Here is a 27,939-nt window from a genome sequence, read left to right on the forward strand (position 1 = left end):
CCTGCTGCGCTTTCTCCTCATCCAGCAGATACAGAGCTGAGAAGATGAGCCACAGTCCACAGTTCCAGCGCTTGATGGATGAAGGTACTAAGGGGTTCAGCATGATGGACATGGACACAGGGCACAGCGCGTCACGGAAAGGTTTGAGAAATCAGCTTCATCTTTATTTTATTTTTCCTTTGAAACATTTTTACTGTAAAGGAATTTGTGGCACTGCACTTTTATATATAGTGTCATGCATTTAAAATGCTAACAGTTTCATTTACTGCACGTTTAAATTTTTACCCAGTTTAAGTTTTCAGAAAAGAAACGTAGCTAAATGTCAAGTTTGTAGTAAATGATACTTGTAAATTTTTACTTTTGATCTCAAAGGTATTTTTTACATTCTACTTTACTTTAGAACTGACAACTTACGTTCAAATCAATTTGTAAAGTTAACTCGAGATTCGTTAATGAATTTGTAAATTTATTAAGAAAAAGGAATTCCAGGGATTGAGGCAATCAAATTTTCAACTTTTTTTTGGACATATATTCATCACTTAAAGTTTACAGTTACAGAAAGTGTAAAATCACATGTTCTGTTCTTTGTCAAATTGCAAATGAGAACTCATCTTTTGCAGAGAACACACGTAAATATTTACCGTTTCTTTTCTGTTTTTGAACAATGTTCATTTATTTGCTGACATTTTTTTAAAAGTTTGGTGTGTGGCATTCAAAAACAAAAACAAAACAAAGAAAATCAAAAACAAATTTTGTCACAGCTGCCGTTTATTTGCTGATTTTTACACGTCAAACGTGGCACGCCAAAATCAATAAATCACATCATTTGAGCTCAAACTTTATAAAACTGTATAAAACGTGTGAATAATTAAAAATTTCAGAGATGAATGTAATTTTCATCAGAAGCAAAACTTCAAAGCAGTACTAAACCCCGTCTCATCTACACAGCAGGAAAAGAGAGGACGTTTCATACATGAACTTTTTCTTGTTTTGTGTAGATCGTGTCCACGGCAAGCTCAGTTTCATCCTTCTGGCATGCGGAGTGCTCGTCATCTCTGTCCTGTTTGTTATGATTTTTGTCATATGTGAGTGTTTTAACTTGGTTTAACTTAAGGAATGGGTGGGGCTAAACCGCTGTAGCTGAATGGGTGGGGCTAAACCGCTGTAGCTGAATGGGTGGGGCTAAACCGCTGTAGCTGAATGGGTGGGGCTAAACTGCTGTAGCTGAATGGGTGGGGCTAAACCGCTGTAGCTGAATGGGTGGGGCTAAACCGCTGTAGCTGAATGGGTGGGGCTAAACCGCTGTAGCTGAATGGGTGGGGCTAAACCGCTGTAGCTGAATGGGTGGGGCTAAACCGCTGTAACTGAATGGCGGGGCTAAACCGCTGTAGCTGAATAGGTGGGGCTAAACCGCTGTAGCTGAATGGGTGGGGCTAAACCGCTGTAGCTGAATGGGTGGGGCTAAACCGCTGTAGCTGAATGGGTGGGGCTAAACCGCTGTAACTGAATGGCGGGGCTAAACCGCTGTAGCTGAATAGGTGGGGCTAAACCGCTGTAGCTGAATGGGTGGGGCTAAACCGCTGTAGCTGAATGGGTGGGGCTAAACCGCTGTAGCTGAATGGGTGGGGCTAAACCGCTGTAGCTGAATGGGTGGGGCTAAACCGCTGTAGCTGAATGGGTGGGGCTAAACCGCTGTAACTGAATGGCGGGGCTAAACCGCTGTAGCTGAATGGGTGGGGCTAAACCGCTGTAGCTGAATGGGTGGGGCTAAACCGCTGTAGCTGAATGGGTGGGGCTAAACCGCTGTAGCTGAATGGGTGGGGCTAAACCGCTGTAGCTGAATAGGTGGGGCTAAACCGCTGTAGCTGAATGGGTGGGGCTAAACCGCTGTAGCTGAATGGGTGGGGCTAAACCGCTGTAGCTGAATGGGTGGGGCTAAACCGCTGTAGCTGAATGGGTGGGGCTAAACCGCTGTAGCTGAATGGGTGGGGCTAAACCGCTGTAGCTGAATGGGTGGGGCTAAACTGCTGTAGCTGAATGGGTGGGGCTAAACCGCTGTAGCTGAATAGGTGGGGCTAAACCGCTGTAGCTGAATGGGTGGGGCTAAACTGCTGTAGCTGAATGGGTGGGGCTAAACCGCTGTAGCTGAATGGGTGGGGCTAAACCGCTGTAGCTGAATGGGTGGGGCTAAACCGCTGTAACTGAATGGCGGGGCTAAACCGCTGTAACTGAATAGGTGGGGCTAAACCGCTGTAGCTGAATGGGTGGGGCTAAACCGCTGTAGCTGAATGGGTGGGGCTAAACCGCTGTAACTGAATGGCGGGGCTAAACCGCTGTAGCTGAATAGGTGGGGCTAAACCGCTGTAGCTGAATGGCGGGGCTAAACCGCTGTAGCTGAATGGGTGGGGCTAAACCGCTGTAGCTGAATAGGTGGGGCTAAACCGCTGTAACTGAATGGGTGGGGCTAAACTGCTGTAGCTGAATGGGTGGGGCTAAACCGCTGTAGCTGAATGGGTGGGGCTAAACTGCTGTAGCTGAATGGGTGGGGCTAAACTGCTGTAGCTGAATGGGTGGGGCTAAACTGCTGTAGCTGAATGGGTGGGCCTAAACCGCTGTAGCTGAATGGCGGGGCTAAACCGCTGTAGCTGAATAGGTGGGGCTAAACCGCTGTAGCTGAATGGGTGGGGCTAAACTGCTGTAGCTGAATGGGTGGGGCTAAACCGCTGTAGCTGAATGGGTGGGGCTAAACCGCTGTAGCTGAATGGGTGGGGCTAAACCGCTGTAGCTGAATGGGTGGGGCTAAACTGCTGTAGCTGAATGGGTGGGGCTAAACCGCTGTAACTGAATGGCGGGGCTAAACTGCTGTAGCTGAATGGGTGGGGCTAAACTGCTGTAGCTGAATGGGTGGGGCTAAACCGCTGTAGCTGAATGGGTGATGCTAACCCGCTGTAGCTGAATGGGTGATGCTAACCCGCTGTAGCTGAACGGGTGGGGCTAAACTGCTGTAGCTGAATGGGTGGGGCTAAACTGCTGTAGCTGAATGGGTGGAGCTAAAGTGTTGTAGCTGAATGGGTGGAGCTGGACTGGCATAAGCTTAATGTCACCACAATTTCTCTAAAACAGAATTCCCTTTCATATCAAATTTCCCCAGTTGACTTTCAGGAGAGGAAGTTTGCGGAGTTGGAGCGTTCCGTAATGAGCCACAATTCCTCACTCAACACCATTCATTCTGAACTGAAAGGCAAACTGCCGGACACAGGTGAGCATCTTCAGCACCTCACATCGCTGCGCAGGATGGAACTTCAATTCAACTTCATTTGATTTAAATCTTAGTTGTAATTAGTTGTAAAGGTTGTAAAGCGTCATGCAACTCATTTGCAACTCGGCTGCAACTTCGTGAAACAAACCAATCAAAATGCCAGTAGTGCGTCATGTGATCACACTGAATAAAACTCATTTAACCCATTCATTTAACCAGATCAGTAGACAAGAGAATGAAACAGTAGGCGGATTATCCATCCACCGTTTATTCATTCTGCTGTCTTCATGAATCATTTCCTCCTCCCGTGAAGCAGAGATTCATTTGGGATCCAAGCACTGAAAATCATTACGGAAGAGAAGACAGAGATGATCTGTGAGGAACATCAAATAGTCTATAACCGCAACGGCTACTTAAACCTTCATTTTCAAAGGTTTAACACACAACAGATAAAACAATGTAAACACGAGAACTCTAGATGGATTGATGAGAGATATAATGACAGCTGGAAAAACATGACGATGATAAACATGCAATCACACCATTATAGCCAGATCAGTACTGCATCAGAATTAGGAGCTGCTAATGTGTCTAACTAGTGGAGTAACTCAATGTGTTTCACGCAACTTAGTTTTGTCAAGCTTCAGCGAAATTATGTTGCATGCAACTTGTTTCATGAAAGTTTCGCCATGTAAATCCAGACTTAAATAAAACGTGAGAGGAGACACAGCAGAACATAATTAAGGACTAAATTTTAGTGACTGAAATGGAACTGAGGGAAGATTAGATTCAACTTATGGCATAAAACACAGTTTGACTGGTTCATCAAAGTAACCCGCCCTGTGAACGACGGCTGTTACCTTCAGGACCCCAAATGAAGATGCTGTCCGACGTTCAGACTTCGGTGAACAACCTGGGCTCCTTACTCGGCTCCCTTTCTTCCAAACAGCAGGACGGAGGTGAGACTCCTAATCAAAGAGCAACATTGAAATGTCAACATTATAAAAACAGAACATTTTATGGTTTTTGTTTGATCTGACGTGATTTTGGTGCGTTGTTTTTATTGTCTGTGTTCCACTACTGTATAAATAATTCACCCAGTTACATTTGTTATTCAACAACAACAACAACAACAACTGATTTCTACTTAAATGCAGCACAAAGTGCTTCACAGCATGAAATAAGAAAATGATAACACATTGATAAAATCATTAAACAGTGACACCCAAGGAACCTAAGAAATAACATGAAATAAGATCAATAGATCCATAATTATTACAATAAAACACAATATATCTAAGATGAACTAGCCATTAACACTAAAACGCCTAAATAAATCGAAAGCCACCCACTCTCCACCCACTGTCCACCCACTGTCCACCCACTCTCCACCCACTCTCCACCCACTCTCCTCCCCGCTCCTCAGCGCTATGTCAGTCCCACCAGTTACAAAGGGGGCCCATGCTTCTGGATCCAGGCAGACGCTGCCCAGAGCTCCAGCCCAAGTTCTCAGCGTTCTCTCTCCACCCTCAGTCTTCCCTCATACTACATAACGATATGTTCTATACGTAACGATATGTTCTATACGTAACGATATGTTCTATACGTAACGATATGTTCTATACATAACGATATGTTCTATATGTAACGATATGTTCTATACGTAACGATATGTTCTATACGTAACGATATGTTCTATACGTAACGATATGTTCTATACATAACGATATGTTCTATATGTAACGATATGTTCTATACGTAACGATATGTTCTATACGTAACGATATGTTCTATAATTCAGATTCATTCTGAATTGCACTAATATAATCAAACTGAACTGAGTCCTGGTGAAATTCCAGATTTCCTAAAGCCTGGTATAGGAGAATTAAAGTGGGATCTGAGTGCCTAATACTCACACTCTTGCTTTCTTTACTATCTTTCTGCAGCGCCCCCTAGTGGCCATTCCACCGACAGAGTGGAAATCGACTCAGATGTTTTTGATTAATATAATATAATAAAATACGTCACTCTGTTATCAGATGAGCTGCTAGTGAGCAACGAGGGGTGAAAGCGGAGGGATGAGACCCCCTGCTGTGAAAAACTATTCACGCCTCTCCACAACAACAAAACAGACAACCGCAGTTTTCTTCATGTCAAACCTGCACAACTGATCAGTCAATACGCTTCTAGAAGTGTGGACAACGAAGATGAAAATCCGCGTGGCTTCGGAGACGCGTTTCCATCTAAATATGTCCCATCAGCGTTATGGAAGAGAATTCCCAATACAAAAGCTGGAGGAGCTCCAGAACATGTGGAACCAGTGCTTTACAGCTCATGTGAAAGACATTTACATAAAAACATCTTAAATCTTAATCTCTGTGATGCTTTCAGCTGGTCAGCAGGACGGTCAGTGCAGAGAGCTGAAGGGCGTCCTGGAACATCTAAATACCTCTTTGACGGAGCTGACAGCCAAACTACAGGATACTGGTAAACCACATTCATGTATCTGATAAATCAGTTAAATAGCTTGTATACAGTTATATGACTGATATATGCAGGATATACAGCTTACAGTTACTGTACTTATTATAACAGTCTCATGTGCTGTTTGAGATTATGGGGCAGATGATTTGCATCATATTTTGCTGTTGAAAAGTGAGTCACTGTTTACTGTACAGGTGCGACGAACTTTTATTGTCATTAATGAGATCAAAGGGTCGGACTTCTGTGCTTTTAGATATACATTTAAAGCAGTTTCCTTCTCAAAGCATGAATATTAATATAGTGAACCAGCAGGACTGATGGTAAATACTGACTGTGAACTGTCTGACAGCGAATATTTGGCTAACGCTGTTTCTCAGAGTCACCTGTCCAATAAATCAGAGGCCTGTCTCAACCAGGTGAAAACTCACCTGAGGTTTTTCTCCATTCTAAATTTCTGACCCACGCTGGTTAATTACAAAGTTGACCCTTTAATTTGCATAAAAGTTCATAGTAGATAATCCGCTAAACTGGCCGCCTGCACTGGCCACACTATCTGTAATCAGTGCCTCTTTTAGGGTCGTTCTGCAGAAACGTCCACTTCTCTGTCTCTCCATAGGGGTCACTGGTGTTACTGACTGTCATCGGTGTTCCTCATAATAAAGGAAACACCAGAGACGTTTTTAATGATCAGTGCATTTTACAGAACATCAAACCACACGCTGTCCATCAGGGAACGTCCACTAAAATATGGAATTTAATCCATTTGTGTTTCTATTTTTTCACAATGACCTCAGAATAAAGTCGGTCACACCAGTGACGTCAGCTAGAAGCTTCATATGAGATCATGAGCTGAATGAGAAGATCTCTGAGAACTGAGAGACACAGTGGACTCACCATGAGCTTTTCTCCATAGATCCTCAGAAAACAGGTCAAAGGGGGTCGAGTGACGTCATCGGCGTGACTTTTATTTCAAAATAAGAGAATTTTTTTGTTACGCGGTAACACCAGAGACTCGACTCCTGGGGAACTTTCATTACATATTTTATAATATTGATTTGGCTTTTGTTTTCTTTGTCATTTAATGTATATATTCCATAGTCATGTAGAGATTATTGCAGTTACAATCGCAGAAAAACGTTTTTTCTTCAAAATACGGCCTCAGCCTTCACACGACTGTGGGGACGAGCTCTTCTGTGGTGCTCGGGTTCTATATGACTGATTTATACACCAGTGTTGCTGAATTGAGGCTCAAGAAGGTGGAATTGCTAAAATAACCTATTTTAATAGAATGACCCTTTAGTAAATCTGCCCCCCTGTGTGTCGTAACCTGATGTAACCTGCCCCCCTGTGTGTCGTAACCTGATGTAACCTGCCCCCCTGTGTGCCGTAACCTGATGTAACCTGCCCCCTGTGTGTCGTAACCTGATGTAACCTGCCCCCCTGTGTGTCGTAACCTGATGTAACCTGCCCCCCTGTGTGTCGTAACCTGATGTAACCTGCCCCCCTCTGTGTGTGCCGTAACCTGATGTAACCTGCCCCCTGTGTGTCGTAACCTGATGTAACCTGCCCCCCTGTGTGTCGTAACCTGATGTAACCTGCCCCCCTGTGTGTCGTAACCTGATGTAACCTGCCCCCCTGTGTGTCGTAACCTGATGTAACCTGCCCCCTGTGTGTCGTAACCTGATGTAACCTGCCCCCTGTGTGTCGTAACCTGATGTAACCTGCCCCCTGTGTGTCGTAACCTGATGTAACCTGCCCCCCCTCTGTGTGTGTCGTAACCTGATGTAACCTGCCCCCCTCTGTGTGTGTCGTAACCTGATGTAACCTGCCCCCTCTGTGTGTGTCGTAACCTGATGTAACCTGCCCCCCTGTGTGTCGTAACCTGATGTAACCTGCCCCCCTGTGTGTCGTAACCTGATGTAACCTGCCCCCCTGTGTGTCGTAACCTGATGTAACCTGCCCCCTGTGTGTCGTAACCTGATGTAACCTGCCCCCTCTGTGTGTGTCGTAACCTGATGTAACCTGCCCCCCTGTGTGTCGTAACCTGATGTAACCTGCCCCCCTCTGTGTGTGTCGTAACCTGATGTAACCTGCCCCCTCTGTGTGTGTCGTAACCTGATGTAACCTGCCCCCCTGTGTGTCGTAACCTGATGTAACCTGCCCCCCTGTGTGTCGTAACCTGATGTAACCTGCCCCCCTGTGTGTCGTAACCTGATGTAACCTGCCCCCTGTGTGTGGTAACTTCTCTAATTCTGATTATTTGGGTTTGGGCTTCAGTCACGCGGCAGGATGTGAAGCTGACTGAAATTGGGGATTCTCTGACTGCTGTGAATTCATTACTGGCTTCGTTAGAATCAGAGCAGCAGAAACGAGCGCAGGACTCTGGTGAGATACAGACTGTTTACTTTCATATTTGAACAACATGACATTCACGTGATCTTCGGCCTTTTTATACATTAAATGCTTCAGCCTTCTTTATCAGGGAGGCAACAATTAACGCTTTTTGTTTTTTTTGACAGTTAAAATGGTCTTAAAAGCTCTAATTATATACTGTATATTATATATATTGTGATTTGAGTACTGGGCATATACATAGTTTAAGCTCCACCCACTTTACTTTGAAAGGCTGCACCCAGATGCTGTGATCATTGTCACTGTCAGTGATTTCCACAAAGGGCAGTAAATAAGTGGCACTCCGAAGAGCATCCTGGTATATTTCTCTAACCTTTCTGTACTGACCTCCTCAGATCAGAGGGTGATGGCAGCTCTGAGTGAAATAAAGGCTAAAGTAGAGAGCAGCAGTAAAGCAGCAGGTAAGAAGCTCAAGCTACCCAGCTAATGTTAACACAAAGGAATTCTGTATAACTCAGTGTCTGAGATGTAAACAGAGAGATTCAGAGGGTTTGGTGTGAACTGGTTCAGACGTCTTTACAGTGGTGGTGATGGGAACCAGGCGTCGCCATGACTACAACACAGATATAGACACTTTATTTACCATCCAGAACCACCAGAGAACCTACACGAGTCTTCTGAGCTTATATGGAATGTTGATGATGGAAAACAGTGGAAAATCTGGAATAATGAGTTTTCTTTGGGGACTATTTTGCCGCACAGCGCCCTGCATGTCTCCCTCCACCATGAATGGAGTTGAAGTTCTCTAAACTCTCATAAAACAGTGTTTCAGTCATCAGGCAGTGAATTCAGAACCAGCTCATGTAGGAACTTTCTGTAGGAGCTTTTAGAGGGACGTCTGGTTCCCATCACCACCACTGTGAGGAGCTTTTAGAGGGACGTCTGGTTCCTATCACCACCACTGTGAGGAGCTTTTAGAGGGGGACGTCTGGTTCCCATCACCACCACTGTGAACGGTTCTGACTCAGTCAGTTTATCTAGAACAGAGAACCACTCTGAACGACTCTGATTACATCTAAACCACTTCATAAAGCACAGAGTTGTCCTCTAAGAAATTCTTTACAAAGTGATTCTAAAAATAACTGTCAACATCACTGTAGTTCACACTCTGGTGGGAGTAGAGGTCATGTGTTAGTTCTTCTTAGAGTCGATGACCTGCTGCTTCATCAGAAAAATCATTTGGATTCTACTGTAAAAAACAGGAAGTTCTTTGGAAAGATCACTGCAAGAGTGCAAGTTCCCATTACTTCCGGTGTTGGTGCCAAATGCTGCTGATACAGTACAAACTGTACTATATAAAGTACAGACTTATTAAATTAGAGAAGTAATACATTTTCACTTTCACCTTATTAGGAACACCCATTCATCTACTCATTCATGCAATTATCTAATCAGCCAGTCCAGCGCATCAAATCATACAGATGTAGACCAGCAGCTTCAGCCAATGTTCACATCAACCATCAGAACTGGGGAAAATGTGACGTAACATTGGTTGTTGGGGTCAAACGGGCTGGTCTGAGTGTCTCTGAGTGTCTCTAACTGCTGATCTCCTGGGATTTTCACACACAGCGTCTCTAGACTAGAATAGAGTGATAAAGACAAAGCATCCAGTGAGCGGCAGGTCTGTGGATGGATAGTCCTTGATGATCTCTTTGGCTCTCAACGAAGGCGGTCGCACTTTCTCCCTCTCCTCTCCCTTATCTCTCCTGCTTTGCTCTGTGTCTAGTCTACTGTCTGAGCTCTTTACTGAGACTCTCTCCACGCTGCTCTTCAAACCTAAAAATGGATTTGATCAAATGGTCTCTCAACGCAACTGACACCATCTTCTCGATGAGAAGTCCTGGTTGGGGGGAACCAGCCTGTCCTGCCGGAACGTTTGCAGCTGGCTACACGATGGACGCGTGGGAGAGGTGGCAAGTCGTGCGCCGGCTCTCTCCGTGGAAGATATTGAGGACGTCTACCTATTCGGAACCATGATCACAGGTGTTTTGCTGATTGGATTAGGCATTGCCCTGGTGTATCGTGAAATTCGCAGAATGGAGGCAGCTGTCCACGGCCCCTTGAAGCTGCATGATTGACGTGGTGGGCAGAGCTGTCAACACTCAGACTTTGACTGTAAGTCGTACCCTGGATAACATCATGGAGAAGTTGGCGGCTTTGCAAAGGAAAATGGATCGTTGGAGTGACCATAATGGACTTGGTGAGCTACCATTAAAAATACAGCTACTCGCTCGAAGCCTGCAAACCTTCTTATCTGCTTTTGGTTCCCCGTATCAGCGTGGGCCTTGGCCTTGGCTGGTACATCATATCTCCCCCAGAGGAACACTGCTGCGAGACCCTCTCTTTATCCTCCTCCCCCACTTCCCTGGATCTGCTGATTGTTTACTCTGCCTGGATCTGATCAAGGTTGTCTCCATGGCAATTTTGCTGTGTTATCACCATTCCACCCTGCGAACTGAGATACCTGGACTGGGATGCCGAGCAGGGCGCCTTCTTCAGGCCCTTACCGGATGGCCGCTTACTGTGCTGGGTTTGTCTGCACCCCCCCTCCCCCATCCTCGTTGCAAGTCATGGAATGTGTGTGTGGAACTGTGTGCTAATGCTGGGCTGCAGTAACACTGTGTTGTTAGGCTTGGTGTTCCAGCACAACACACACCAACACACCACCACCACGTCAGTGTTACTGCAGTGCTGAGAATGACCCACCACCCAAACAGTACCTGCTCTCTGAGGGTCCATGGGGGTCCTGACCACTGAAGAACAGGGTAACAGAGTATCAGAGAAACAGATGGACAACAGTCTGTAACTGTAGAACTACAGAGAGCAGCTATACGGTCAGTGGAGCTGATAAAGTGGACAATGAGCGTAGAAACAAGGAGGCGGTCAGAGTGTCACACCTGACCGGTGAATATGGAACAATAGCTTTATTAAAATGGCTGAATTTATCTTGACTTACCCTGAAATAAACTGTTCCTGCCCTGTTTTCCTCTCTTCGTTAGCACAAAATATGGGAACTAATTTCAGTCTCTTCTTATAAAATGTAGAAGAACATCTGAAAGTAAATGTCAGCAATATGTGCTGCATTCAAACTGAGCAGATAAGCAGAAAAATAAAAAAGGAAACTCAAGGAATTCCATCTTGTGGTGAATTACTAAATTAATAACCGTGCAGTTCAAATGATTCACTGACCTAATTCAGATCCCGTTCCACTTTTTCTCCACTTGATCATCTGACGCAAGTCATTTTGTTGAACATACAAGTCCAGGAGATAAACAGAAGGACATAGCAGTTCTTTATTTTATTAATGAAACCCGTTGTTTGTCTGTACATCGTCTCTTGTAGAAGAATCTAAGAATGGGACGTTGACTGAGGTGGTGAAACTGTCTTCTTCTGTAGAGTCTCTGTCCTCTAAGCTGCAGAGCACAGGTGAGGAAACAACATCCATCCTCCTTTTCCATTTATTATATATTAATATTTCAGCAGAGGGGTTAGGCTCCTGTACTATTTCAGGATTGTAGTAAAAATTCTTGTGTATGCTTATTGTGAGATTGTGAAGAAAGCATAGTTTGGGCTCTTGGAGAATCATCATCATTATTATTATTATTATTATTATTATTATTATTATTATTATTATTATCATTATTGTTGTTGTTGAGTTGAGTTACAATGTTTACTCTTCTTCTCCTCCTCAGATCAGAAAGTGATGGCTACTCTGAGTAATATGAAGACCAAACTGGAGAGCAGCGGTAAAATAGCAGGTACAATGATCCATATAATGTTCATATGATCCACACAGTCACTCTGACAGACTGTAATACACTACAGGAAGCGTAGGGGGCGATACGGCTTCTACTGTTTCATTTAAAAAGCTCTATAATGTTCATATGATCCACACAGTCGCTCTGACAGACTGTAATACACTACAGGAAGCGTAGGGGGCGATACGGCTTCTACTGTTTCATTTAAAAAGCTCTATAATGTTCATATGATCCACACAGTCGCTCTGACAGACTGTAATACACTACAGGAAGCGTAGGGGGCGATACGGCTTCTACTGTTTCATTTAAAAAGCTCTATAATGTTCATATGATCCACACAGTCGCTCTGACAGACTGTAATACACTACAGGAAGCGTAGGGGGCGATACGGCTTCTACTGTTTCATTTAAAAAGCTCTATAATGTTCATATGATCCACACAGTCGCTCTGACAGACTGTAATACACTACAGGAAGCGTAGGGGGCGATACGGCTTCTACTGTTTCATTTAAAAAGCTCTATAATGTTCATATGATCCACACAGTCGCTCTGACAGACTGTAATACACTACAGGAAGCGTAGGGGGCGATACGGCTTCTACTGTTTCATTTAAAAAGCTCTATAATGTTCATATGATCCACACAGTCGCTCTGACAGACTGTAATACACTACAGGAAGCGTAGGGGGCGATACGGCTTCTACTGTTTCATTTAAAAAGCTCTATAATTTTCATATGATCCACACAGTCGCTCTGACAGACTGTAATACACTACAGGAAGCGTAGGGGGCGATACGGCTTCTACTGTTTCATTTAAAAAGCTCTATAATGTTCATATGATTCACACAGTCGCTCTGACAGACTGTAATACACTACAGGAAGCGTAGGGGGCGATACGGCTTCTACTGTTTCATTTAAAAAGCTCTATAATGTTCATATGATCCACACAGTCGCTCTGACAGACTGTAATACACTACAGGAAGCGTAGGGGGCGATACGGCTTCTACTGTTTCATTTAAAAAGCACTATAATGTTCATATGATCCACACAGTCGCTCTGACAGGCTGTAATACACTACAGGAAGCGTAGGGGGCGATACGGCTTCTACTGTTTCATTTAAAAAGCTCTATAATGTTCATATGATCCACACAGTCGCTCTGACAGACTGTAATACACTACAGGAAGCGTAGGGGGCGATACGGCTTCTACTGTTTCATTTAAAAAGCTCTATAATGTTCATATGATCCACACAGTCGCTCTGACAGACTGTAATACACTACAGGAAGCGTAGGGGGCGATACGGCTTCTACTGTTTCATTTAAAAAGCTCTATAATGTTCATATGATCCACACAGTCACTCTGACAGACTGTAATACACTACAGGAAGCGTAGGGGGCGATACGGCTTCTACTGTTTCATTTAAAAAGCTCTATAATGTTCATATGATCCACACAGTCGCTCTGACAGACTGTAATACACTACAGGAAGCGTAGGGGGCGATACGGCTTCTACTGTTTCATTTAAAAAGCTCTATAATGTTCATATGATCCACACAGTCGCTCTGACAGACTGTAATACACTACAGGAAGCGTAGGGGGCGATACGGCTTCTACTGTTTCATTTAAAAAGCTCTATAATGTTCATATGATCCACACAGTCGCTCTGACAGACTGTAATACACTACAGGAAGCGTAGGGGGCGATACGGCTTCTACTGTTTCATTTAAAAAGCTCTATAATGTTCATATGATCCACACAGTCGCTCTGACAGACTGTAATACACTACAGGAAGCGTAGGGGGCGATACGGCTTCTACTGTTTCATTTAAAAAGCTCTATAATGTTCATATGATCCACACAGTCGCTCTGACAGACTGTAATACACTACAGGAAGCGTAGGGGGCGATACGGCTTCTACTGTTTCATTTAAAAAGCTCTATAATGTTCATATGATCCACACAGTCGCTCTGACAGACTGTAATACACTACAGGAAGCGTAGGGGGCGATACGGCTTCTACTGTTTCATTTAAAAAGCTCTATAATGTTCATATGATCCACACAGTCGCTCTGACAGACTGTAATACACTACAGGAAGCGTAGGGGGCGATACGGCTTCTACTGTTTCATTTAAAAAGCTCTATAATGTTCATATGATCCACACAGTCGCTCTGACAGACTGTAATACACTACAGGAAGCGTAGGGGGCGATACGGCTTCTACTGTTTCATTTAAAAAGCTCTATAATGTTCATATGATCCACACAGTCGCTCTGACAGACTGTAATACACTACAGGAAGCGTAGGGGGCGATACGGCTTCTACTGTTTCGTTTAAAAAGCTCTATAATGTTCATATGATCCACACAGTCGCTCTGACAGACTGTAATACACTACAGGAAGCGTAGGGGGCGATACGGCTTCTACTGTTTCATTTAAAAAGCTCTATAACGTTCATATGATCCACACAGTCGCTCTGACAGACTGTAATACACTACAGGAAGCGTAGGGGGCGATACGGCTTCTACTGTTTCGTTTAAAAAGCTCTATAATGTTCATATGATCCACACAGTCGCTCTGACAGACTGTAATACACTACAGGAAGCGTAGGGGGCGATACGGCTTCTACTGTTTCATTTAAAAAGCTCTATAATGTTCATATGATCCACACAGTCGCTCTGACAGACTGTAATACACTACAGGAAGCGTAGGGGGCGATACGGCTTCTACTGTTTCATTTAAAAAGCTCTATAATGTTCATATGATCCACACAGTCGCTCTGACAGACTGTAATACACTACAGGAAGCGTAGGGGGCGATACGGCTTCTACTGTTTCATTTAAAAAGCTCTATAATGTTCATATGATCCACACAGTCGCTCTGACAGACTGTAATACACTACAGGAAGCGTAGGGGGCGATACGGCTTCTACTGTTTCATTTAAAAAGCTCTATAATGTTCATATGATCCACACAGTCGCTCTGACAGACTGTAATACACTACAGGAAGCGTAGGGGGCGATACGGCTTCTACTGTTTCATTTAAAAAGCTCTATAATGTTCATATGATTCACACAGTCGCTCTGACAGACTGTAATACACTACAGGAAGCGTAGGGGGCGATACGGCTTCTACTGTTTCATTTAAAAAGCACTATAATGTTCATATGATCCACACAGTCGCTCTGACAGACTGTAATACACTACAGGAAGCGTAGGGGGCGATACGGCTTCTACTGTTTCATTTAAAAAGCTCTATAATGTTCATATGATCCACACAGTCGCTCTGACAGACTGTAATACACTACAGGAAGCGTAGGGGGCGATACGGCTTCTACTGTTTCATTTAAAAAGCTCTATAATGTTCATATGATCCACACAGTCGCTCTGACAGACTGTAATACACTACAGGAAGCGTAGGGGGCGATACGGCTTCTACTGTTTCATTTAAAAAGCTCTATAATGTTCATATGATCCACACAGTCGCTCTGACAGACTGTAATACACTACAGGATGCGTAGGGGGCGATACGGCTTCTACTGTTTCATTTAAAAAGCTCTATAATGTTCATATGATCCACACAGTCGCTCTGACAGACTGTAATACACTACAGGAAGCGTAGGGGGCGATACGGCTTCTACTGTTTCATTTAAAAAGCTCTATACTGTTCATATGATTCACACAGTCGCTCTGACAGACTGTAATACACTACAGGAAGCGTAGGGGGCGATACGGCTTCTACTGTTTCATTTAAAAAGCACTATAATGTTCATATGATCCACACAGTCGCTCTGACAGGCTGTAATACACTACAGGAAGCGTAGGGGGCGATACGGCTTCTACTGTTTCATTTAAAAAGCTCTATAATGTTCATATGATCCACACAGTCGCTCTGACAGACTGTAATACACTACAGGAAGCGTAGGGGGCGATACGGCTTCTACTGTTTCATTTAAAAAGCTCTATAATGTTCATATGATCCACACAGTCGCTCTGACAGACTGTAATACACTACAGGAAGCGTAGGGGGCGATACGGCTTCTACTGTTTCATTTAAAAAGCTCTATAATGTTCATATGATCCACACAGTCACTCTGACAGACTGTAATACACTACAGGAAGCGTAGGGAGCGATACGGCTTCTACTGTTTCATTTAAAAAGCTCTATAATGTTCATATGATCCACACAGTCGCTCTGACAGACTGTAATACACTACAGGAAGCGTAGGGGGCGATACGGCTTCTACTGTTTCATTTAAAAAGCTCTATAATGTTCATATGATCCACACAGTCGCTCTGACAGACTGTAATACACTACAGGAAGCGTAGGGGGCGATACGGCTTCTACTGTTTCATTTAAAAAGCTCTATAATGTTCATATGATCCACACAGTCGCTCTGACAGACTGTAATACACTACAGGAAGCGTAGGGGGCGATACGGCTTCTACTGTTTCATTTAAAAAGCTCTATAATGTTCATATGATCCACACAGTCACTCTGACAGACTGTAATACACTACAGGAAGCGTAGGGGGCGATACGGCTTCTACTGTTTCATTTAAAAAGCTCTATAATGTTCATATGATCCACACAGTCGCTCTGACAGACTGTAATACACTACAGGAAGCGTAGGGGGCGATACGGCTTCTACTGTTTCATTTAAAAAGCTCTATAATGTTCATATGATCCACACAGTCGCTCTGACAGACTGTAATACACTACAGGAAGCGTAGGGGGCGATACGGCTTCTACTGTTTCATTTAAAAAGCTCTATAATGTTCATATGATCCACACAGTCGCTCTGACAGACTGTAATACACTACAGGAAGCGTAGGGGGCGATACGGCTTCTACTGTTTCATTTAAAAAGCTCTATAATGTTCATATGATCCACACAGTCGCTCTGACAGACTGTAATACACTACAGGAAGCGTAGGGGGCGATATGGCTTCTACTGTTTCATTTAAAAAGCTCTATAATGTTCATATGATCCACACAGTCGCTCTGACAGACTGTAATACACTACAGGAAGCGTAGGGGGCGATACGGCTTCTACTGTTTCATTTAAAAAGCTCTATAATGTTCATATGATCCACCTTGTTCGTTCTGATTGAGACGACTTGTTAATTCAATTCTACTTTCAGTTTTTGCCCAAGAGTCTCAGAACAGGACGTTGGCTGAGGTGGTGAAACTGTCTTCTTCTGTAGAGTCTCTGTCCTCTAAGCTACAGAGCACAGGTGAGGAAACTAAACATCTTGTTCTTCTCACTACTACATTTTGGTATTTGATATTTGAAAATTAAAATACAGATTCTGGTATAAAACTGCTTCTCAGGTGGCTAATGCAGGTTCTTGGGGAATCAATTATTATCTGGTTGTTACTAATATCATTATTATTAAGATAGTGGAGTCTGGTCAGATTGTTCTCCTTCCTCTACCTCAGATCAGAAAGTGATGGCTGCTCTGAGTGAAATGAAGGCTAAACTGGAGAGCTGCAGTAAAACAGCAGGTATGAAGATCCATCTGTTCTACAGTTTCTCATTAGGCTGAATGAATAACCGGCTCTAAATGTAGGTATTGTGATATAAACCGAGTCCGTTCTACAGTTTCTCATTAGACTGAATGAATAACCGGCTCTAAATGTAGGTATTGTGATATAAACCGAGTCCGTTCTACAGTTTCTCATTAGACTGAATGAATAACCGGCTCTAAATGTAGGTATTGTGATATAAACCGAGTCTTTTCTACAGTTTCTCATTAGACTGAATGAATAACCGACTCTAAATGTAGGTATTGTGATATAAACCGAGTCCGTTCTACAGTTTCTCATTAGACTGAATGAATAACCGGCTCTAAATGTAGGTATTGTGATATAAACCGAGTCCGTTCTACAGTTTCTCATTAGACTGAATGAATAACCGGCTCTAAATGTAGGTATTGTGATATAAACCGAGTCCGTTCTACAGTTTCTCATTAGACTGAATGAATAACCGACTATAAATGTAGGTATTGTGATATAAACCGAGTCCGTTCTACAGTTTCTCATTAGACTGAATGAATAACCGGCTCTAAATGTAGGTATTGTGATATAAACCGAGTCTGTTCTACAGTTTCTCATTAGGCTGAATGAATAACCGGCTCTAAATGTAGGTATTGTGATATAAACCGAGTCTGTTCTACAGTTTCTCATTAGGCTGAATGAATAACCGGCTCTAAATGTAGGTATTGTGATATAAACCGAGTCCGTTCTACAGTTTCTCATTAGGCTGAATGAATAACCGGCTCTAAATGTAGGTATTGTGATATAAACCGAGTCCGTTCTACAGTTTCTCATTAGACTGAATGAATAACCGACTCTAAATGTAGGTATTGTGATATAAACCGAGTCTGTTCTACAGTTTCTCATTAGGCTGAATGAATAACCGGCTCTAAATGTAGGTATTGTGATATAAACCGAGTCCGTTCTACAGTTTCTCGTTAGACTGAATGAATAACCGACTCTAAATGTAGGTATTGTGATATAAACCGAGTCCGTTCTACAGTTTCTCATTAGGCTGAATGAATAACCTGTTCTAAATGTAGGTATTGTGATATAAACCGAGTCCGTTCTACAGTTTCTCATTAGACTGAATGAATAACCGGCTCTAAATGTAGGTATTGTGATATAAACCGAGTCCGTTCTACAGTTTCTCATTAGACTGAATGAATAACCGACTCTAAATGTAGGTATTGTGATATAAACCGAGTGCGTTCTACAGTTTCTCATTAGACTGAATGAATAACCGACTCTAAATGTAGGTATTGTGATATAAACCGAGTCCGTTCTACAGTTTCTCATTAGACTGAATGAATAACCGACTCTAAATGTAGGTATTGTGATATAAACCGAGTCCGTTCTACAGTTTCTCATTAGACTGAATGAATAACCGACTCTAAATGTAGGTATTGTGATATAAACCGAGTCTGTTCTACAGTTTCTCATTAGACTGAATGAATAACCGGCTCTAAATGTAGGTATTGTGATATAAACCGAGTCTGTTCTACAGTTTCTCATTAGACTGAATGAATAACCGACTCTAAATGTAGGTATTGTGATATAAACCGAGTCTGTTCTACAGTTTCTCATTAGACTGAATGAATAACCGACTCTAAATGTAGGTATTGTGATATAAACCGAGTCCGTTCTACAGTTTCTCATTAGGCTGAATGAATAACCGGCTCTAAATGTAGGTATTGTGATATAAACCGAGTCCGTTCTACAGTTTCTCATTAGGCTGAATGAATAACCGGCTCTAAATGTAGGTATTGTGATATAAACCGAGTCCGTTCTACAGTTTCTCATTAGACTGAATGAATAACCGGCTCTAAATGTAGGTATTGTGATATAAACCGAGTCCGTTCTACAGTTTCTCATTAGACTGAATGAATAACCGGCTCTAAATGTAGGTATTGTGATATAAACCGAGTCCGTTCTACAGTTTCTCCTTAGACTGAAAGAATAACCGGCTCTAAATGTAGGTATTGTGATATAAACCGAGTCCGTTCTACAGTTTCTCATTAGGCTGAATGAATAACCGGCTCTAAATGTAGGTATTGTGATATAAACCGAGTCCGTTCTACAGTTTCTCATTAGGCTGAATGAATAACCGACTCTAAATGTAGGTATTGTGATATAAACCGAGTCCGTTCTACAGTTTCTCATTAGACTGAATGAATAACCGGCTCTAAATGTAGGTATTGTGATATAAACCGAGTCCGTTCTACAGTTTCTCATTAGACTGAATGAATAACCGGCTCTAAATGTAGGTATTGTGATATAAACCGAGTCCGTTCTACAGTTTCTCATTAGACTGAATGAATAACCGACTCTAAATGTAGGTATTGTGATATAAACCGAGTCCGTTCTACAGTTTCTCATTAGACTGAATGAATAACCGGCTCTAAATGTAGGTATTGTGATATAAACCGAGTCCGTTCTACAGTTTCTCATTAGACTGAATGAATAACCGGCTCTAAATGTAGGTATTGTGATATAAACCGAGTCCGTTCTACAGTTTCTCATTAGACTGAATGAATAACCGGCTCTAAATGTAGGTATTGTGATATAAACCGAGTCCGTTCTACAGTTTCTCATTAGGCTGAATGAATAACCGACTCTAAATGTAGGTATTGTGATATAAACCGAGTCCGTTCTACAGTTTCTCATTAGGCTGAATGAATAACCGGCTCTAAATGTAGGTATTGTGATATAAACCGAGTCCGTTCTACAGTTTCTCATTAGGCTGAATGAATAACCGGCTCTAAATGTAGGTATTGTGATATAAACCGAGTCCGTTCTACAGTTTCTCGTTAGGCTGAATGAATAACCGGCTCTAAATGTAGGTATTGTGATATAAACCGAGTCCGTTCTACAGTTTCTCGTTAGACTGAATGAATAACCGACTCTAAATGTAGGTATTGTGATATAAACCGAGTCCGTTCTACAGTTTCTCATTAGGCTGAATGAATAACCTGTTCTAAATGTAGGTATTGTGATATAAACCGAGTCCGTTCTACAGTTTCTCATTAGACTGAATGAATAACCGGCTCTAAATGTAGGTATTGTGATATAAACCGAGTCCGTTCTACAGTTTCTCATTAGACTGAATGAATAACCGACTCTAAATGTAGGTATTGTGATATAAACCGAGTCCGTTCTACAGTTTCTCATTAGACTGAATGAATAACCGACTCTAAATGTAGGTATTGTGATATAAACCGAGTCTGTTCTACAGTTTCTCATTAGACTGAATGAATAACCGACTCTAAATGTAGGTATTGTGATATAAACCGAGTCTGTTCTACAGTTTCTCATTAGACTGAATGAATAACCGGCTCTAAATGTAGGTATTGTGATATAAACCGAGTCTGTTCTACAGTTTCTCATTAGACTGAATGAATAACCGACTCTAAATGTAGGTATTGTGATATAAACCGAGTCTGTTCTACAGTTTCTCATTAGACTGAATGAATAACCGACTCTAAATGTAGGTATTGTGATATAAACCGAGTCCGTTCTACAGTTTCTCATTAGGCTGAATGAATAACCGGCTCTAAATGTAGGTATTGTGATATAAACCGAGTCCGTTCTACAGTTTCTCATTAGACTGAATGAATAACCGGCTCTAAATGTAGGTATTGTGATATAAACCGAGTCCGTTCTACAGTTTCTCATTAGACTGAATGAATAACCGACTCTAAATGTAGGTATTGTGATATAAACCGAGTCCGTTCTACAGTTTCTCATTAGACTGAATGAATAACCGGCTCTAAATGTAGGTATTGTGATATAAACCGAGTCCGTTCTACAGTTTCTCCTTAGACTGAATGAATAACCGGCTCTAAATGTAGGTATTGTGATATAAACCGAGTCCGTTCTACAGTTTCTCCTTAGACTGAATGAATAACCGGCTCTAAATGTAGGTATTGTGATATAAACCGAGTCCGTTCTACAGTTTCTCATTAGGCTGAATGAATAACCGGCTCTAAATGTAGGTATTGTGATATAAACCGAGTCCGTTCTACAGTTTCTCATTAGACTGAATGAATAACCGGCTCTAAATGTAGGTATTGTGATATAAACCGAGTCCGTTCTACAGTTTCTCATTAGACTGAATGAATAACCGGCTCTAAATGTAGGTATTGTGATATAAACCGAGTCCGTTCTACAGTTTCTCATTAGACTGAATGAATAACCGACTCTAAATGTAGGTATTGTGATATAAACCGAGTCCGTTCTACAGGTTCTCATTAGACTGAATGAATAACCGGCTCTAAATGTAGGTATTGTGATATAAACCGAGTCCGTTCTACAGTTTCTCATTAGACTGAATGAATAACCGGCTCTAAATGTAGGTATTGTGATATAAACCGAGTCCGTTCTACAGTTTCTCATTAGACTGAATGAATAACCGGCTCTAAATGTAGGTATTGTGATATAAACCGAGTCCGTTCTACAGTTTCTCATAAGACTGAATGAATAACCGGCTCTAAATGTAGGTATTGTGATATAAACCGAGTCTGTTCTACAGTTTCTCATTGTGGTTTAATTGGTCAAACATGACTAACTCTCAATTTCTCTAAGAAGGAGGATCGACCTGTAAGCCTGGATGGACTCCTCAGGGCTGCAAGTGTTACTTTTTCTCTACTGACAAACTGAACTGGCACCAGGCACGAGATTACTGCAGGTCCCAGAGTGCCTCATTGCTCAAACTGGAAACCAAAGATGAATGGGTGAGGATCACGAGAACGTTCTCTTCAAATCATCACTGTCCAAAAATGTCATGTATCTTTTGAATCCTAACTTTACAGGACGTGGCAAAAACTCACTTGACTTTTAAGTTCAGCAAAAAGTTCTGTTTCAAAAGGTTAAAGAGTTTATCTGCTGGTCCATTCATCAGGAAATGTTCACACAATGTAAACAAACAGCTGCCAAATAGAAATTATATAGAAAAATTCAAATCATCAAATTGGAGCTACATGTTTTTTCAGTGATGACGTTCTCTCTCTCTGTATTACTGCTGTCACTAGGAGCTGTAAACTTTTTCCCTCTGTATTTTTGCTCACAGTTCATTTTTTTGTTATGTGTTTTATTTGTTGTTATTAGTATTTATAGGGGTCATTTAGTGAGGCAACATGCTTCTGAAGATATGCATCCCTCTATATTTGGTGTCAAGTAAGGGTGCCGGGAGAAATCGATTCTTAGATGCATCGCGATGCAGTTGTGGATGATTCCGAATCAATTCACAAACGTCAAAGGACGATTTTCTAAATTTTTAATTATAATGTAATGTTGTTGGAACGTAATTTGGAAGTGCGGCAGTGCAGCGCCCGGACAGTCTATGGTGGCACAAAACAAAAACGGAGGAGAGAGAAATCCGACTGGCCCCTCTTCATTAAAAACTAGGTCAGGAGTCACAACCCAAATGCTAAGAAGACCTATTTTGTCCTTTCAACAAAAATGAATCCACCTCACGAGCCCCAACATTTCATGTCCATTTTACCGTCTTGGCTGTAAGGATGTGCTGATGCGCTAGAATAGGATAAAACATATAATATAAACAAAAACACAGACGTTGCTCTGCTTTGAGCTTCAGCTCAGCTACAGCTGCTTTTCTCGAATCTCCAGCAGGAAACTTTTCCTCAAAAGTAAAATTGTTTCTTATAAAAACGTCTCTCAACTTTCAACTTTTTGGCTGAAGTCGCTTCTCATTTGCCAGCTTCTTGCTCAAATTTTTCCATTCCGCCTTAAAAGTGTAATGGAAAGCTGGTGAACGAGAAACTGACTTCAGCGTCGCAACCGTTCAGTGTTCGCCGGTTTCTCGTCGCAGATTAAATGTACCAAGAAACCAGCAGGAGTGATTATAAATGCAAATAAGTCCAAAATCTTGTCTTGTCGTTAGCTACTAGCTAGGTGAGAATGTTGTCTGCGTTGCTGTGTGACCTGCAGTCTGCACCCAACCTTTAGGGTTACAGGGTGGAAAATTAGCAGCGTTTAAGCCCATTTACTGTTACACTGTGTTGAACGATCAGCAGAGGTTCACTTTCCTGTACAGGAGGATAATTTTATTATTACCTACAAACCTAATTCTGATGTGGAGCCAGAGCAGAGCAGTAAAAGAGCAGCATGTTGCCGAGCCCTGAGCTCGGTTAGCGTACGGAAGCACTTTGGCTTCTATGGAGTTGGACCTATGGAGTTGTGTAAAACTAAACTCTAAACTCTATTTTGCAAACGACAAACGTGAGAAACCATATTACACGTTTCCACCCGTTTTCTTTCCAGTTGTAGTTGCTGCCAACCAGAGGACCATCAAGCAAGTGATGTCAAATCTTTCACCCAACTCACAAACTCTATTGCAACTTATATCGCAAAGGATTGGCCTTGTCCATCACCAGAGTGTCTTATTTCACCATAACAGCGCATCGTATCACAGACGGGTGGCAGCAGCGTCTCATGTGCCCCAAACAAGAGCAGTGAATGAGATCCTTCCGGTTCAGCCTCATCACTTTCATTGATTTATTAATAAAAGATATTGGAGGTAAATTAATTATGGACTATTATAAATACTTTTGGGGAATTAGAAATTAGAAATCCTGTACAGAAGAAAAGATGCATCTCTAATCATTTTATCGTATCGTGAATCATAATCAAATCGGATCATGACGTGCCAAGAGATTCCCACCCCTAGTGTCGAGCCCACATTAGGGACTCCGGGTCTAAGCTGGTTCCAGAAACTTAGCAACAGAGTCATTGTCGAGGCACAAGCAGGGCACGCTGGCGACTTCATGCCCCACCAGACTCTACTGTTTTGTACAGGCTTGTGTGGTAGTGCCAAGCCTGGGTTTCTTACTCCTGCTTTTCTAATATGACTGTTCACTCGGGATTTAAACCTTTCCTTATGCTGCTCTGCTGGGATGAAAATAAGGCTTGGAGTTGAATTCATTTCCACTGCTGTATCTCAAAATCTTGTTCACGCTCTGATTCTTTCTCCAGGTGTTTGTAACTGCCAGGACTACGTTGCAACACTACTGGGTTGGTCTCACAGATGAAGACACAGGGCAGTGGAGATGGACCGATGGAACGCCTTACGTCATGAATAAAGAGTGAGAATTTTTTGCAAACAACTTTCCAAGTTACGCTGTGTTTACATTACAATGGAGTGAAGTACACTGTAAAAATGGTATATTGTCAAGTAAAATTATCTTAATTATAGTCAATAAATCTAATATTTCTCCTGTTGAGATTATTGAAAGTTTCATTTAAGATTATTTTTGTTATTTCTAGAAATTTTTTTCTTGTTTTGGGTAATTTTATTAATTATCAGTATAGTGAGATAATTTTAAATGACCTAATATAAGTAAATAATCTCTAGTAAAATAATAATAATCTTATAATAAGTGCACAACAGTCTCAAAATGGGAAATATTAGAGATATCGACTTGGTTTAAGGTCATTTCACTTCGTGGTGTAATGTCCATATTGACTCTCTCCGGTTGCTGTGGAGAGCTGTATGTGGAGTCAAAGCGCTTGTTAGAACATTGTCACAAAGCAGGAAGGTCAGTACCAGGTGAGGTTTGCACAGCTTTGTTCAGCCTGAAGCTCCATGGTGGTGAAAATGGTGCAGATCAGCCAATGGAGATGGAGCTCTGGTGGCTCCCATGTGGCGACTCATAGGAGCAGCAGTGGAGCAAAGCTGAAGAACATAACAAAAAACTCTCTGGCCTTTAGTCAGAGCCCAGAACCAGCCTAAATCAATGGCTTTCACTCTGCCCAGCAGAACTGTGCACTCTGTATTTCACTGACACACCCACTACAGGCCAGCGCTACCTTCTCCTGTGAAGTTACCGTTTTGGAGATTGTGCAGTTCTAATGCTGGAGTGTACAGTTCTAATGCTGGAGTGTGCAGTTCTAATGCTGGAGTGTACGGTTCTAATGCTGGAGTGTGCAGTTCTAATGCTGGAGTGTACAGTTCTAATGCTGGAGTGTACAGTTCTTATGCTGGAGTGTACAGTTCTAATGCTGGAGTGTGCAGTTCTAATGCTGGAGTGTACGGTTCTAATGCTGGAGTGTGCAGTTCTAATGCTGGAGTGTGCAGTTCTAATGCTGGAGTGCGCAGTTCTAATGCTGGAGTGTGCAGTTCTAATGCTGGAGTGTACAGTTCTAATGCTGGAGTGTGCAGTTCTAATGCTGGAGTGTACGGTTCTAATGCTGGAGTGTACAATTCTAATGCTGGAGTGTACAGTTCTAATGCTGGAGTGCGCAGTTCTAATGCTGGAGTGTGCAGTTCTAATGCTGGAGTGTACAGTTCTAATGCTGGAGTGTGCAGTTCTAATGCTGGAGTGTACGGTTCTAATGCTGGAGTGTACAATTCTAATGCTGGAGTGCGCAGTTCTAATGCTGGAGTGTGCAGTTCTAATGCTGGAGTGTACAGTTCTAATGCTGGAGTGTGCAGTTCTAATGCTGGAGTGTACGGTTCTAATGCTGGAGTGTACAATTCTAATGCTGGAGTATGCAGTTCTAATGCTGGAGTGTGCAGTTCTAATCCTGGAGTGTGCAGTTCTAATGCTGGAGTGTGCAGTTCTAATGCTAGAGTGTGCAGTTCTAATGCTAGAGTGTGCAGTTCTAATGCTGGAGTGTGCAGTTCTAATGCTGGTGTGTGCAGTTCTAATGCTGGAGTGTGCAGTTCTAATGCTGGAGTGTACAGTTCTAATGCTGGAGTGTGCAGTTCTAATGCTGGAGTGCGCAGTTCTAATGCTGGAGTGTCCAGTTCTAATCCTGGAGTGCGCAGTTCTAATGCTGGAGTGCGCAGTTCTAATGCTGGAGTGCGCAGTTCTAATGCTGGAGTGTACAGTTCTAATGCTGGAGTGCGCAGTTCTAATGCTGGAGTGCGCAGTTCTAATGCTGGAGTGTACAGTTCTAATGCTGGAGTGTGCAGTTCTAATGCTGGAGTGTGCAGTTCTAATGCTGGAGTGTACAGTTCTAATGCTGGAGTGTGCAGTTCTAATGCTGGAGTGCGCAGTTCTAATGCTGGAGTGTACGGTTCTAATGCTGGAGTGTACAATTCTAATGCTGGAGTGCGCAGTTCTAATGCTGGAGTGTGCAGTTCTAATGCTGGAGTGTACAGTTCTAATGCTGGAGTGCGCAGTTCTAATGCTGGAGTGTACAGTTCTAATGCTGGAGTGTACAGTTCTAATGCTGGAGTGTGCAGTTCTAATGCTGGAGTGTGCAGTTCTAATGCTGGAGTGTACAGTTCTAATGCTGGAGTGCGCAGTTCTAATGCTGGAGTGTACGGTTCTAATGCTGGAGTGTACAATTCTAATGCTGGAGTGCGCAGTTCTAATGCTGGAGTGTACAGTTCTAATGCTGGAGTGCGCAGTTCTAATGCTGGAGTGTACGGTTCTAATGCTGGAGTGTACAATTCTAATGCTGGAGTATGCAGTTCTAATGCTGGAGTGTGCAGTTCTAATCCTGGAGTGTGCAGTTCTAATGCTGGAGTGTGCAGTTCTAATGCTAGAGTGTGCAGTTCTAATGCTGGAGTGTGCAGTTCTAATGCTGGAGTGTGCAGTTCTAATGCTGGTGTGTGCAGTTCTAATGCTGGAGTGTACAGTTCTAATGCTGGAGTGCGCAGTTCTAATGCTGGAGTGTCCAGTTCTAATCCTGGAGTGCGCAGTTCTAATGCTGGAGTGCGCAGTTCTAATGCTGGAGTGTACAGTTCTAATGCTGGAGTGTGCAGTTCTAATGCTGGAGTGCGCAGTTCTAATGCTGGAGTGTACAGTTCTAATGCTGGAGTGTGCAGTTCTAATGCTGGAGTGCGCAGTTCTAATGCTGGAGTGTACAGTTCTAATGCTGGAGTGTACAGTTCTAATGCTGGAGTGTGCAGTTCTAATGCTGGAGTGTGCAGTTCTAATGCTGGTGTGTGCAGTTCTAATGCTGGAGTGCGCAGTTCTAATGCTGGAGTGTGCAGTTCTAATGCTGGAGTGTACAGTTCTAATGCTGGTGTGTGCAGTTCTAATGCTGGAGTGCGCAGTTCTAATGCTGGAGTGCGCAGTTCTAATGCTGGAGTGCGCAGTTCTAATGCTGGAGTGTGCAGTTCTAATGCTGGAGTGTACAGTTCTAATGCTGGAGTGTGCAGTTCTAATGCTGGAGTGCGCAGTTCTAATGCTGGAGTGTACAGTTCTAATGCTGGAGTGTACAGTTCTAATGCTGGAGTGTGCAGTTCTAATGCTGGAGTGTGCAGTTCTAACTGTTACAGTTGTGACCGTTGCAGTGACTGGGAAGTCGGGCAGCCGGACGACTGGAAGAATCATGGTCTGGGAGAGGAGGGAGAAGACTGTGGGCATCTAAAGGCGGCTGGGAAGTTTAACGACGCCCACTGCTCTAATTCAATGAAGTACATCTGCAAGGCGTAGATCACACTGCATCAACTGACTGATGCTGGATGTTCAGGACCGAAATCCATGTTAGCAAAAAAATAAAAGTACTTTCATTAACAAAACTAAA

General features: G+C 42.7%; 1 protein-coding gene across 3 annotated transcripts; it reads left to right on the top strand.

Annotated features, from left to right (window-relative positions):
• On the top strand, positions 1–27,939 carry LOC108414390 (asialoglycoprotein receptor 1-like). 3 transcript variants are annotated; one of them, XM_037533267.1, is made up of 14 exons: positions 2–141; positions 999–1,085; positions 3,152–3,259; positions 4,126–4,218; positions 5,651–5,746; positions 8,021–8,128; positions 8,491–8,556; positions 11,498–11,581; positions 11,848–11,913; positions 17,046–17,138; positions 17,344–17,409; positions 22,024–22,172; positions 24,433–24,542; positions 27,707–27,939. In XM_037533267.1, the coding sequence occupies exons 1-14, from the start codon at positions 45–47 to the stop codon at positions 27,846–27,848; spliced, it is 1,365 nt and encodes a 454-aa protein (XP_037389164.1). In that variant the 5' UTR covers positions 2–44; the 3' UTR covers positions 27,849–27,939. The 3 variants fall into 3 exon arrangements, with proteins under 3 accessions (XP_037389166.1, XP_037389164.1, XP_037389165.1); XM_037533268.1 differs by having other exon boundaries at positions 22,027–22,172; XM_037533269.1 differs by lacking the exons at positions 11,848–11,913; positions 17,046–17,138 and having other exon boundaries at positions 1–141.

Source organism: Pygocentrus nattereri, chromosome 23 (assembly GCF_015220715.1).
Source record: "Pygocentrus nattereri isolate fPygNat1 chromosome 23, fPygNat1.pri, whole genome shotgun sequence".
NCBI lineage: Eukaryota > Metazoa > Chordata > Actinopteri > Characiformes > Serrasalmidae > Pygocentrus > Pygocentrus nattereri.